This window comes from Juglans regia, chromosome 3, assembly GCF_001411555.2.
Source record: "Juglans regia cultivar Chandler chromosome 3, Walnut 2.0, whole genome shotgun sequence".
Lineage (NCBI taxonomy): Eukaryota > Viridiplantae > Streptophyta > Magnoliopsida > Fagales > Juglandaceae > Juglans > Juglans regia.
Genome location: NC_049903.1, coordinates 13,851,544 through 13,865,331, shown reverse-complemented (window position 1 = coordinate 13,865,331; position 13,788 = coordinate 13,851,544). Strand labels below are relative to the sequence as shown.

The 13,788-nt window shown below is 36.1% G+C and overlaps 2 protein-coding genes across 2 annotated transcripts; one reads left to right on the top strand and one right to left on the bottom strand.

Moving 5' to 3' along the window:
* The first annotated feature begins 712 nt into the window (after positions 1-712).
* LOC109012676 (aquaporin NIP1-1-like) lies at positions 713-3,304 on the top strand. The gene is made up of 5 exons (XM_018994437.2): positions 713-1,201; positions 1,477-1,701; positions 2,335-2,532; positions 2,639-2,700; positions 2,838-3,304. The coding sequence occupies exons 1-5, from the start codon at positions 1,067-1,069 to the stop codon at positions 3,049-3,051; spliced, it is 834 nt and encodes a 277-aa protein (XP_018849982.1). The 5' UTR covers positions 713-1,066; the 3' UTR covers positions 3,052-3,304.
* Positions 3,305-10,406: 7,102 nt separating this feature from the next.
* Positions 10,407-13,428, bottom strand: LOC109012675 (seipin-2-like). Its single transcript, XM_018994436.2, has 2 exons — positions 12,313-13,428; positions 10,407-11,303 (listed from the first exon to the last, which is right to left on the bottom strand). The coding sequence occupies exons 1-2, from the start codon at positions 13,339-13,341 to the stop codon at positions 10,818-10,820; spliced, it is 1,515 nt and encodes a 504-aa protein (XP_018849981.1). The 5' UTR covers positions 13,342-13,428; the 3' UTR covers positions 10,407-10,817.
* Between the last annotated feature and the right edge of the window lie 360 nt (positions 13,429-13,788).

Here is a 13,788-nt window from a genome sequence, read left to right as displayed (position 1 = left end):
TCATCGATAATGCATTAAAAAAACTGCTCCCTAGTACATATATCATCATTCACTATACACCCCAAATGAAGCCATAGAAACCCAGGGCAAAACTAAACCCAGTACTTATCCAAAACAAAGAGGAAAGACTACTGTTGCAACACATGCGTGTCAAGTCATTGCAAGGTAACCCTCAGATCTCATAGCTTTAAACCAAATCATCCGACCCAGAGTTTGCAGATGGAAGAACCTTAGCAGACAGAAGAAGAAATGCCCTGGGGAGAGAACAGAGTGACGAACTTATGCCCCTTCTCTGATTTAAGCTAGACCGCATTTCTATCTAATTGACAGGTCATTTTTTTCATTCTATTTAAATGTACAAATATTTAAAAATATTAACATCAAAAAATAAAAATAAAAATAACAAATTATATATTAATTTAACGGAAATATATAACTTTCATATAAAATTTTTCTAAAAATTGATATTAAAAGCATTTTTAATGTTAAAAGCATTTTTTTTATCTTTTTAAATATTTTTTTTGTCTATTAAAAAATATAAAAAATAAACAACACAATACTAAAAAATAAATAACACAAATTTAAAATATATATATATATATTAATCGATCCACTTTTTGGGTGTAACTTATAATTTTCCAGCTGTTAGGAAAGGAAAACAGATAAGATTCCACCCTTCTGTATATTTACAGACCTGGCATTCATATCACATATGCCTCCGTATCTCCTGTTGAATCGGTACCCTCCAATGCTTTTCTATTTGTTGGAAACTTCAAAACCCCAAAACAACGTATTTTCAACGGTGTCTTCTGAAGTTTCTACCATAAAATGCAAGACACAAAGGATAGCAGCCCGCATACCGTTTATTCTCTGATCCTTGTTATCTAAATAACTCTCTCTCGGTATCTCTCTCTCTCTCTCTGGACCTTTTGGGTACCTAGAGATTTAATTGGAGTTGTCCAGCCGGTTTCTTGCCCACCTCGAGGTTGAGAGCCAAAGCTGGGCAATCTCTCTGATCCCAACTCTCCGTCCCTTTTGGATAATTCTTCTTTTGGTGTAAAAGAAGATGGCTCAAGACTCGGCAAGTAATGGAAACCATGCTGTGGCTGTTTTGAATGTCCAAGAAGGTGCTGATAATCGCAGCTCCTCTGCCTCCAAAAGCAACAATGAAGTATGCTTTTGCATACCTTTCGTGCAGAAGGTGTCTCCCCCCATCTTCTTCCAACCAATATTTTCGATGATCCATTAATTCCTCATATATTTTCCCATCAACTCAACCATTGGATATATTAATCGATCATGCATACATATATGTATCTTAACTTGATGAACAAACCTCACACTATGCCAGAAGTCTTTTTTTTTAGGGGCCGGGGTCTATATTCTCAGGTCTACCATGCATATGCGAATTCTTATATATTCTTGTACCAAGTATGCAAATAATTTAACATGGGGAATTTAATTTATGGATGACAGTTGATTGCCGAGGTGATGGGTACGTACTTCTTGATATTTGCGGGTTGTGCAGCGGTGGTGGTGAATTTGAATTGTGAAAAGGTGGTGACTTTGCCCGGAATTTCAATTGTATGGGGACTGGCTGTGATGGTTTTGGTTTACTCCGTCGGCCACATCTCCGGTGCCCACTTTAATCCTGCGGTCACCATTGCTTTTGCCACCTGCAAGAGATTTCCATGGAAACAGGTATAACTACATCATCCACTTACGTATACTTCGGTCTAAATTGGTAAGCTAACAAACTTACTTTGGTCTATAATTGGGTGCACTGCAAGAAAAAGGCCATCTATTTAACACTTCTGGCAGCTTTTAAATAATGACCAACTTCTCGTCGGAGAATCAGTCACCATTTGATGATCTTCAACGTCACTACAAGAAAATTATTTATTTGTAGCCATTTAATTCCAGCGAAATGATTATTTATAGTTAAAATGAGTCTGTTTTTATCACAAATAACCTTTTCGCCACAATTAAATAGCTACATAAGTCTATTTTTCTTGTAGTGCGTCTTTGTTTTCAAAACCACAACATATATCAATTAATGTTAATATTAGCAATCAAATGATTCTGTAAATTCATGGGGGTTGCAACTTTGCAAAACATCTTTAAAGAGATCGAAACCGGCTCAATATTCTTGGTCGTGGATATTCGGTTTTTAATGCTGCCTGTGTTTCAAGCTAATTGAGATAAACCCACAATTCTTCTGGCCATGCCACAGTGATGTTCTGTAGAAAATGCCATAAAAACCGGCCAGATTTACCCATTTTTTCCTTCGTTTCTTTAATTCTTCAAATTATATATCATGTATATATTTTGTAGGTGCCACTTTATGTGATAGCTCAAGTGCTGGGATCAACACTGGCAATCGGAAGCCTTAGGCTAATATTCAGTGGGGAAGAGAACCGGTTTCCAGGAACAATACCGGCCGGGTCGAACATGCAATCTCTTGTGCTTGAGTTCATAATCACATTCTACCTCATGTTCATCATATCCGGTGTTGCCACTGACAACAGAGCTGTAAGTAATTCCTCAGCTCTCAATTTTCCCATAAAGTTGCCAAACAATTACGGATGAATTCTTAGGTTATTCATTTGATTAAATATATATTGTTGGGTGTCTGCAGATCGGAGAGCTTGCCGGCCTTGCTGTTGGCTCTACCGTCCTACTCAACGTGTTGTTTGCAGGGTATATAACTTTGATCCAATCTCAATAATTAGCATTGATCGTATATATCATATATATATATATATATATATATATATATATATTTGTTATGCTAATCATGATAAGAAAATGGTATATGTATTGTACGTGTTTGACAGGCCGATTTCGGGAGCATCGATGAACCCAGCAAGAAGCTTGGGGCCTGCAATAGTGCATAGGCAATTCAAGGGGATATGGGTATATATGGTGGGACCGATTCTTGGGGCCATATCGGGTGCATGGGTCTACAATTTAATCCGGTTCACCGATAAGCCGCCGCGTGAGATCACCAAGAGTGGCTCTTTCCTTCGGGGGTCAAGACTTAACAGCTGATCTATCTGATTATCTTTAAGAACGGGAGAAAAAATAAAGATATATATATATATATATGTAGAGAGAGAGAGAGAGAGAGAGAGAGAGAGAGAGAACAAGTTCTGGTCACAAAGGAACCCATGTGCTTTTTGTATGTTAGCAAAATATACTCAATTTGAGAAATGGAAGCTTGTCTCTTTTGTTAGTCTATTTCAAATTTGAGAGTCTCAACTCATTATTTGCGTAAATTTTTCAGACAGTACTAATAATGCTTGTTGCTCAGATGTATTATATAAATATATATTTATATATATATATATATATATATATATATATAACTTGGGATTTCTTTGGGGAGGACTGTTGAGAAGTCACACACGATTTAGAAATAAATTCATCATGATTTTTATAAGAAGTTATCTCACTCCTCCTATTAGACTTTTTATGAGGAAAAATGAGTGTTTATATATGGTATCAGAGCAACAGACAAAGCCCGCATCGACCTTTTATCTAATAAATGCATCCCTTCCAGAAGTCGGGGTTTGTTGCATATATTAACTCTATCATTACTACGATTATCCAAGTTGCAGATACCATCAAACAAACTATAACTGATTAATGAGTCATTCTTAGCTTTACAGTCTGAATTAGTTCATACTTACACATGCATGACTTAATCTTTGAGACAAGAAGAAGTCTTAAGTTCAAACCTTGACTTTACACTCTATCCTATTTAATTAAATATTTTACTTGTTGAGCCTACTCATTGAAGTGAAGTTTGGCCCACAAGTGAGGAGGAGTATTAAGATATAAAAATAATAAAATCTACATCTTCCCATTAGGTTAAGCTTTTAGGACAAAAAGTGATTTCACATTGTATCAAAGCAGGTTAACCTATGACCCTGATGATAGGCTCCTGCGACCTACCCACGATGATGATACCGAAAATACCAGCCCACACGTGAAGGGGCATGTTGAGAAATCACACACGGCTTAGAAATAAATTCATCCTGATCTTTATAAGGAGTTATCTCACTCTTCCTATTAAGTCTTTTATGAAGAGAAATTGGTGACTCTATAAAGAGTGTGGTCTAGGGAGGCTTATGGGTCTTATTTGTATGGATAGATTGGGTATTCCTTATGTTAGACGTTATAGGATTTTTTGTGTTTGGTTGAAACTTTGGTTGGATTTATTGCTGTAATTATGATGTTCCTCCATCTGAGTGAGTTTTTATTAATAAATAGGGATGTCGTTTTGTTTTTTTTTTAAATATGGGATAAATATATGAAGCATATGGAGGGAGAGAGGAGAGATGACACAAGCAAAGGCTGCATGCATGGATGCATTAGCAGCCATTAATTCTTTAAATGGATAAAGGTATTTGAATGAGGGCGGCGGGTGGTGTCTTTAGAAACCCTTTATGTTTGGTTCACATGAATGCTGTTCTTAATTAACAATCACCGAATTAACAGCCTTACATCAAACACGTGAAACATGATAATCCTTATCCTTAAATATTAGTTGAAAAGCTTGTCAATTACTTGTCGACAGCGCATTCTTTCTTTCCTTTTTTTTTTTCCCCTTCCATATTTTAATATGTTGCTTAAATACTACGTTTGACTCTAAGAAAGAAAGGAAATAGTCAACCTTGTTTTTCTCTAATCTTTTTCTTTTATTGGGATTAACAGAAAATAATCCAAATACCACAAAATACAATAATCAACAACAGCGAATATTAGTTAAAGATGAGTTGAGATGATTTTAGATGAGTTAAATAAAATATTGTTAGAATATTATTTTTAATATTATTATTGTTTTAATATTTGAAAAAATTGAATTGTTTATTATATTTTGTGTGAGAATTTGAGAAAGTTATAATGATGAGATGAATTGAGATAAATTTCGAATTCAAACAAGGGCTAATCTTTCCATTAGTCACTATTCACTACCTCACACCCCACACCCCACACCTTATGAAAAAAATAATAATAATAACTGTCAGGTATGGGGTGTGAGAGTGAATAATAGCTAATATATAACAAAATCCCTAACATGGTAACTCTATCCTATCTTTCACTTTGTTTCGCACCAGAACTCCATGTTTTTAGCATTCAAATGCCAAAAATTTATTGCATATCAGAAGAAATTGATATAGCCTCTTGTTGTACAAAATGCATTTTGGAGGATCATAAATATGTACAAATATGCAAGCCAATGCCATGTTTTTCCATGAATGGTAATGTTAAATGGAGGAATTGACTTTATTCATAAAAGAGAAATGCAGGATCAATTTATGCAATCACATACTCAACTTTTTAAGAGACTATTAAGAAAAAGGATCGACCCTTTAAGGTCCAAGATTCAACACTCCATGGGTGCAAACAATCCTTTGGGGCCACACTCCTAGTGAAAAGTCAGCAATTTAACCAGTTCCGTATAGGAAAACTTCCAAGAGTGCGGTGTAGAGACCGAAGTTTATTCTGCAGGGATGGATCCGAAAGACACTGCCTTGAAGAGGTTTCCCGACATAATAATAAAAATAATAATAAAGATTGATATATATATATATATAAGAGCATACCCGACAAGTTATTTATATTGTCCCAAATAAACTTTACCCCCAAAATATGATGCACTTTGCGGTCACTGGTATGATTAAATTGAACCATAAACACAGCTACAACTTGCTATCTCATAAAACATTGGAGGAGTTCAAGAAAGAAAATGGAAGGGTTATTACTAAAGATCAGCAAGTTGTAGTGCTTGTTAATAAGTCTAAATGGGTTTGACCTGCAGTAGATTTTGTGAAGGTTAATTGGGATGCATCTTTAAACTTGAAGAAGATGAGAATGAGGATGGGGATAATCAGTAGAAATGAAGATGGAGAGGCACTGCTTGCTGTGTGTGACAGTAGAAGGAATGTACAATCTCTGAAAGTTGCAGAAAGCATAGCTTTGTGGAAGGCAATGCATATTTATAATGAACTCAATATTTAGAAAGTTATCTTTGAAGGGGATGAAGACAGTCATCATGGCTGTGAAAAGTAAAGACAAAATCTTATCTCTTGTTGGTCCATTGATTGATGATATTAAAAATGTTTTTAAGCTTAGGAAGGACTGGTTTTTATAGTTTGATTATAGGGAAAAAAATTATGTTGCACACAGTTTTGCTAAGACTGCTTTACACTTAGATCAGAAAAAAGTTTGGATAGAAGAAGTTCTAGACTTCTTAGTTAATAGTTTGAAATTTAACAGAAGATGTATACATGAAACGCATTTATAATATATGAGGTTTCTTTTTTTAAAAAAAAAACTACTTTTTCTGCACTACTGACCAAAGAAAAAGTTTCAAGCACAGGTCTCAATGGCATACTCATAAAATTGTAGGATCTGTAATCTTTATTAACTTCATTAAATGTATCTTTAAAATTTAATTAATATTATATTATTTGTTATTTACTTATTCTACTTAAATTTAATTTTTATATTGGATTAATCATTTACTTTTATATAATAATAAAATACTATTAAATTAATAATTTTTTATTTAATTTATTTATATCACATTTTATAATTCTACCAATTTAATATTAATAATAATTATATTATAATTAAATTAATATTTAAAAAATCATATTTTCAAAAATCATTTAATGCTAATAATAAAAAATATTTGATTAAACTCATCTAAATTTCTATTTAAATTTCTTAATTACAAACCAAATATTATTTTTGCTTGAAGTGAGAAACTAATACTTTAATATTTGCTCGGAGTGAGAAATTAATATTTTAATGTTTGGTGAATCAATTGTGGTTCTCTATCTTTGACCAATCACTATAGTAGAAGTCCATCTTATTTTAGATTTGGCCAATTCAATGTGGGTGTTTTTTACATCAATTATGTAAATTTTAACTAACTTGCGAACATGCTAGACGTTTTTTGTCTAGGTTGTGCCATGTATTTTGCTTTTTGTAGTGTTTTCTTTATGCTTGTAATTTTGTTTCTCTGTTTATATTTATTAATAAAAGAAATAGGTTATTGGACTTGTGTTCATAGCAGGAGAACCCCTCCTCTTTTGGAGGATTGGGTGAATCTGGATATCCCACCTCTTTTGGAGGTGGGGGATGGATTTTATCTATATTTTTTTACAGAGAGCGATATTCTCTTATGAGAGTTTCTAGAAGTTAAGACAATGTCCGTCGCAAAGAAATTTATGTGCGGGGAGGCATACATCAGATGTGTAGTTTGGCTTGTATTCAGAATTTTTCTTTATATTGACTAGTCACAACTATAACTTTCTTCATAGATGACATGAAGTCTATTTTCTATTAAAAAAAAAAGAAAAGAAAAGAAAGAAAGTTGAGAAAGAGGTCCCTTGAGTTCTCTTGTCTATCAATGTCAATAAAATAACAATAAATCTTCACAACCTCCTCACACTTTATATTCCATATCTTTTTTATTTTTTTTTCTTTTATAAAATATTTATTATATGAATAATGAATAAAAAATTTGAAATAATTTAAAAAGAATAAACTTAAAAAAAATATTAAAAATTTAAAAAAATATAGAGTGTGGAGTGTAGTGGAGGTTGTGTAGCAAAACTCATAAAATAAACATATGGTAGTCAATGAGATTGCCACATGAAGTTTTAATTTTAATAGTAAATAATATTTTCTCAAAATAAAAATAATTTTTTGAATTTTTTACAAATATTAAAATTGTTAAGAAATATTAAGAAAAGGGCCACCTCGTCGTAGCTACCAAATCCGGTCACACTTGTGGTGATGTAGCTTTGGCTCTAATTAGGTAAGCCCTCTTCTTTATGTTTATTTTTATATCAAGAGAAATACTAGGGAGTCCGATTTGGGCTCTTGTTTAGCTTTTCCCATTTGACGTGGGAAGGCCAATTGGCCTTTCCGTTTTATTTTATTTTTTATTTTTTTCCTTCTTCCCATTTCTCCCCTGCCTCGTGCGATCCCTCCATTTCCTTCACCTAGCTCTCTCTCACTCTATCTCCCCCACTCTCCCCCTGCCCAGTGAAACCCCATTTCATTCTCCATCTCCATCGCGTCTCTCTGTCTCCATCTCCCCTCCCTCATGTCTCCATCTCCTTGTCCTGCGTCAGAAAACTCAATACCAAGAAACAACTACATTTTATTTTGTAGTTCTTAATCAGATCATTTTTGTCTTTAATATGCAAAGACCAAACTTTTGTGGCATTTTTTCGAGCACTTGGTGCTCAGAAAATCACTACAATGACTCTCACTCTTCTTGCCTTAACCGAAAGTCCACCCATCCCAAATCACCTCACTCCTTCCCACTCTACCAAACCTAACCCAATAATGAGTCTCAAGTCTCAACCATGCTACAAATAAACTCAAAACTGAGTTAAAAAAAAAAAAATTACAAAACAACGAAAGCCACAAAACAAAACTAAAAAAAAAAAAAAAAATTGTAAATTTACTTTGAAGACGAACTAGGTAGTGATTGGCGTTTCACTGGGAAGGGGAGACTCGGGGTAGGGGAGACGTGGTGGAGGAAAGAATTTTTCGGCCGAACCGGGCAGGGGAGACTCGGGTAGGGGAGGAACGAAGTTTTCAGTTGAACTAGGTAGGAGACGGAGATGTGGGACAGGGAGATGGAGACAGAGACAAAGACGTGAGGGAGGGAGGGGAGATGGAGACAAAGAGACACGATGGAAATGGAGAATGAAATGGGGTCTCGTTGGGCAAGAGGAGACGCGAGGGAGACAAAGTGAGAGAGAGCTGGGTGAGGGAAATGGAGGGATCGCAAGGGGCAGGAGAGAAATAAGAAGAAGGAAAAATAAAATAAAATGGAAAGGCCAGTCAGCCTTCCCATGTCAGACGAGAAAAAGTAAACAGGAGCCCAAATCGGTCTCTGTAGCATTTCTCTTATATCAATTGATAGGCAGAAAACTAAAGGAAGGATCCCCTTTCTCACTACCTCATAGCACTATATACATACATATAACATTGGGGACGAATCTATAGTCCCCATGGCACAATGATTGTTTGACCAAAATTTCCTAGAGTAAATACAACAAGAGTGGCACTTGGAGTCGGTCGGGTGTGTAATGTTGATTTACACCAACTATTAAACAGTTGCCACGTGTAGATATCGGCTACATTGAGAATAGAACAACATGCATCAAATCAAATATTCACAGCATCTCCCAAAACGTGATGCTAGAAGATTGAGCCCCTCTCCTCCTTGCCCCACCGTCGGCCTTCTCTCGTCTCTCTCTGCTCTGTGTGAAAAAACCAGTCAGTGTTGCTCTCACTATCCACTATCCCCTCAACCCCCGTCGGCCTGCTCCCACCATCCACTGTCTTCTAGCTCCTCCCCCCACCCCCCGTCGGCCTCCATCGATAATATCTGAGGTTAGAAACTCAGTCAATGATTGATAATAAGATGAACTAAATTCTGATTTGGTTGCTTATTAAATTTTGTTTGGTTGCTGAGAAAATGTGAGAAATCATGAGGCTTTGTTGAAAAATGCACACGATCTGTATGTGGATGGTTGTACAGGATTTGTATGAAAGTTCAAGATCTGATAATACAACTCAGTCTGCAACAAATACAACTTGAATGCAGTCTGCAACAAATACAAGTTCTCTGGTGTGTTGGAACTTAGAATCATATGGCAGCTATGTTCTCTGGTCGAGCTATGTTGGAACTTGAAGCATCTGAATTAGTTGATTTCACATTGTTGAGCTGCAGAGAACTTTCAAAGTCACAAACTAACAATTTGTTCAACAAACTAATAGACTACTTCCAAAAACAAAAACCAGAGTTCCAACTTATCTCTCTACTGGTCAATTAAAAAATTACTCACCAATTGATTACTAGCATATGCCCTTCATGGTTTTTGATCGGTGGAGAGCCTGAAGTAATTTAGAAAAAAATACAGCCGTATGCAGGAAAAAAAAAGAAAGAAAGAACTTGACTCTCCTCTCCTCTCCTTGATGATTCAGATCAATCAGTCACGCAACACAACCTCGTTTTGTCTCTATTCTCTACAAATATACCAAAACCCATGTCGAATCCCCACGAATATAACTAACCCATTTGATAATTTCACGATTTTGGGCCACCAGCTTTCGGGTTTCTCCACTTATCAAGAACCATATTATTGCCTTTGTATGCAACTAACAGAAAATTGCTCTGTGGGAGAGGAGAATCGGGAGGGGAGGGGAGAGGAAGAACAGAGAATCGGGAAGAGAGAGAGGAGAGGGATAGAGTTGATTCCGTGAGGTAAGATCCATGAGAAGAAAAATATATTTCATACATGTTGCAATCCTATTGGCCGGTGTGAAAATAAGGGTTACACCCGACCGATTTTGAGCTTTTCCCATACAACAATATGTGCTTCATTTTCTTCATTACATCATAGTTCACAACAACAATGTTCATTTGAAAGCCAACTAAAGAACAAATATTTACATGGTTGTTAATTTTAATCCTTTCTTCGACATAAAAATACATCATCCATAATCACACGTCATGGTTGCTACAAAAAATGGTGGAAAATCAGAGTTAGGGTCTCGTACCAAATGAAATTGAATGCTTTTTATTTTTTATTTTTTATGACAAGGAACCCTAGAGGCATACAAAGGCAACAATGTCTTTTACACGGTTAAACCCCAAACCTTAGTAACGCGTCCACATCACCCCGTTTCAATCGACTATGTTAGTAGACACTGAGCTCAATATCAGAAATAAGGCCCTTTTCCACCATAATCATCAAGTCTGCAGGAGCCACTTCTCAACCTTGTGCAGAGGGACCGTTTGGAGCAGCACTACTTCCTTCAGAGCTATCCCTTGGCCTTGCTTTTGGAATAATAATAGGTCTACAACAGACTAGAGTGAACAGTAACTGCATCATAAATGACATCATGGCCATCCATATGAATAAAGTCTTCTTCCAATACCATATAATTCTTCTGAACAGGGGAAGTTCCGACTCAAGGATTAGAGATGCATCGTATATTTCGGGGATGCCAGCACCAGCATGGTACTCTGCTCTTTGTTCAATCATAATCTTTAAGCAGGTAGTAGGCATCTCTCCTTCAGTAAAACCTCTAAACTTCAGATTTAGGGTTTGTGATTCTGATACATAACCAGTGACGAGAGGCGCAATCTTAAGAAAAGTCAGTAGAAGACGGATAGGCTCGCTTTTAAATAGTAACATGCATGGATGGCTTAAACTGGCAAGGGTTTTACCACTAGCAGAGAGGAAACCAACCCTGATCTTCAAAAAAACATTAAAAAAAGTCAAGCAAACATTTATCTTATATAAATATCAGACACCAAAATTAAACCAAACAATACAGCGGCAGATATTTTCCAGAAAAAAGGAAAAATTCTGAAACTATACAATAAAGAAGAAAAAACTCAAGAGATAAATAGCATCCTTCCCTCAAACTTTCAAAGCCTTTAATGCTTTGTTGTAATAGCAACATTCCATTTAAACATGATTAAACAGTCCACACATAGATATATGTCTGTTGCAATAGATTAAATGTTCTATATGTTTTCTATTTGTTATTTCCTTTATAACAAAAGGGGTTGTAAGAGTATTGAGTTCAAAAATCGGGCTCAATCTCATCTAAAACTTCTTAACTATTATAAGCACTTCGTGTCTTCTTTAGTTTCAGACTACTTTCCACCAATTCAAGAATATAATAACATATTAAACTCAGACACTTGCCCAATTGCCAATATCACTAGAACTTTACCCTATAATGCCAACAGATTTGACACAAGCTCCTTTTTACATCCCATATTGTTTACCAAAAGTTTCCTTGATAACAATCTTAAAAAAAAAGAAAAAAAAAAAAAACAATCTGACAAAGCACTTAGGCTATGTCTAATTCTATCAATAAAATTTGTTTACTGGTAAAAAAAAAAAAAAAAAAACATCTGACAAAGAAACTGAAGAAATAAAGTGACACAAACCAACTACCATGGAGAATTACACAACTAAAATATAAATGAAACACGGGTAAATCTCTATTCATGTAAACATGTAATTGCAATAGACCTATTCGAGCTTCAGTGGTTAAGCTCTACCATGTCCATACTATAACTGGACAGAAACCCCATATACTAAAAAGTCAATCTGCTATCCCAACATCTAACAAAATTGGACTTCATAACGACTGATTGATAAAACATAACTGAAAAGCCTTTTTATCTCTCTAACATTCCTAAAGCTACAAAAAAGAGATTAACTTGACTCTCCCTGAGTGAACAAGTACCTGAAAGACCCCGAGATTTCGGTTGTACTCGGACTCCGGCAACGTTAACGAAACCGTAACCTGCAACCTGTGATTAGGAGGTATAAACCTGAACCCTCCAATCTGTTCCTTACAATCCTGGCCACAACCAATGCCATCACACGAAACGATGGGCACATAGGCGACCGGGCTGGGTTTAGTGTAATCAAAATTCAACATCTCCTTCATCTGAATCGGCTCCTGCACCAAGAACCACATCACAACTCCGCTAACCACGAGCGAGGAGACCAATAGGCTGCACAAAACGATGCAAACGTAAACCGACCACAGAAACCCCCACCCCCACCGCAATGCCACCTTCCAAACCCACTTGTGCTCCCTCAACCAGACGTTTAGCAAAGGACTCACGCTTTCGCCTACGGTTTGCCCTAATTTTGAGAGCTCCTGGATCAAATAGTCTCTACCGCGACGCACTGTTTGAAAGGGGTTGGTGACGAGCATGTAAGAGTGGTAGAGAAGAAATAGAGGAAGTGCTGTGAAGGTAATGAAGAGATTGATTTGGAAGCTAATTGCTTTGATTAGTAGTCCGGCAACGTATATGAGAAAGTGGGATGAGGGATCGTTGGCTTCGGCGGCCGAGACTTCAGCCCGTTTATCGGTTTCAGTGGTTACGGTCGAATTTGATGATCCCTGGGCTTGGGCTTGAGAAACAGAGCTAAATTGACTGGGATCAGACTCGGGATTTTGGCTTTCATTCAGGTTCCGATGAATCCGAAACCTCGGCGTCGTATCAATGGCGGAGTGGATCTCAGAGCCGAGGGTGAAATCGGAATCCAAGATTGAGTGGTTGGAACCCACGACGCGAGAGTGGGAACGGCGGCGAAGGGTAGAGGTGGAGAAAGCGGCCGGAGAGGGAGAAGAGAGAGTGGAGGATGAAGTGGAGGGCTCGGGTTGGGCGGTGAGGGAGGAGGGGCAGTCGTAGAAGGGGAAGTCGTCGGGAGCGTCGAGGAAAACGTCGTCGGGGGCGTCGTTTGGATTGAGTGATTCCATTTTTCTTAAGGTGGATTGCTGAGTGTTTGGTGTTCTCCGAAGAGAAAATGCGAATACTAAGCAAAATGTTGTTATTATTATTAGAATAAATATAGATTGAAATTATTATTAAGAATATTTATTTTGTATATATGATATGATATTATGTAAATTATATATTTTTTTAAGTAAATATTGAGAATAATCAACTAGAAGTAGTCACGCAGTGAATATAAAATATGTACTGCTATAATAACTTCTCTCTAATATTACTCTTATTATTATATTTTTTTTGAAAAATATATATATTTTTTTTGAAAAGATTGATTGCGTTTGCTTAGTAAGTTAATCTTGTGAATAATAATAATAATAGGAAAATGCTAGAGCTCTTGCTGGGAGCTCCCGTTGGAGCTCTAGTGTATTTTTTTATGTGTATTTTTTAATTCTTTTTTTTATGTAGATATTTTT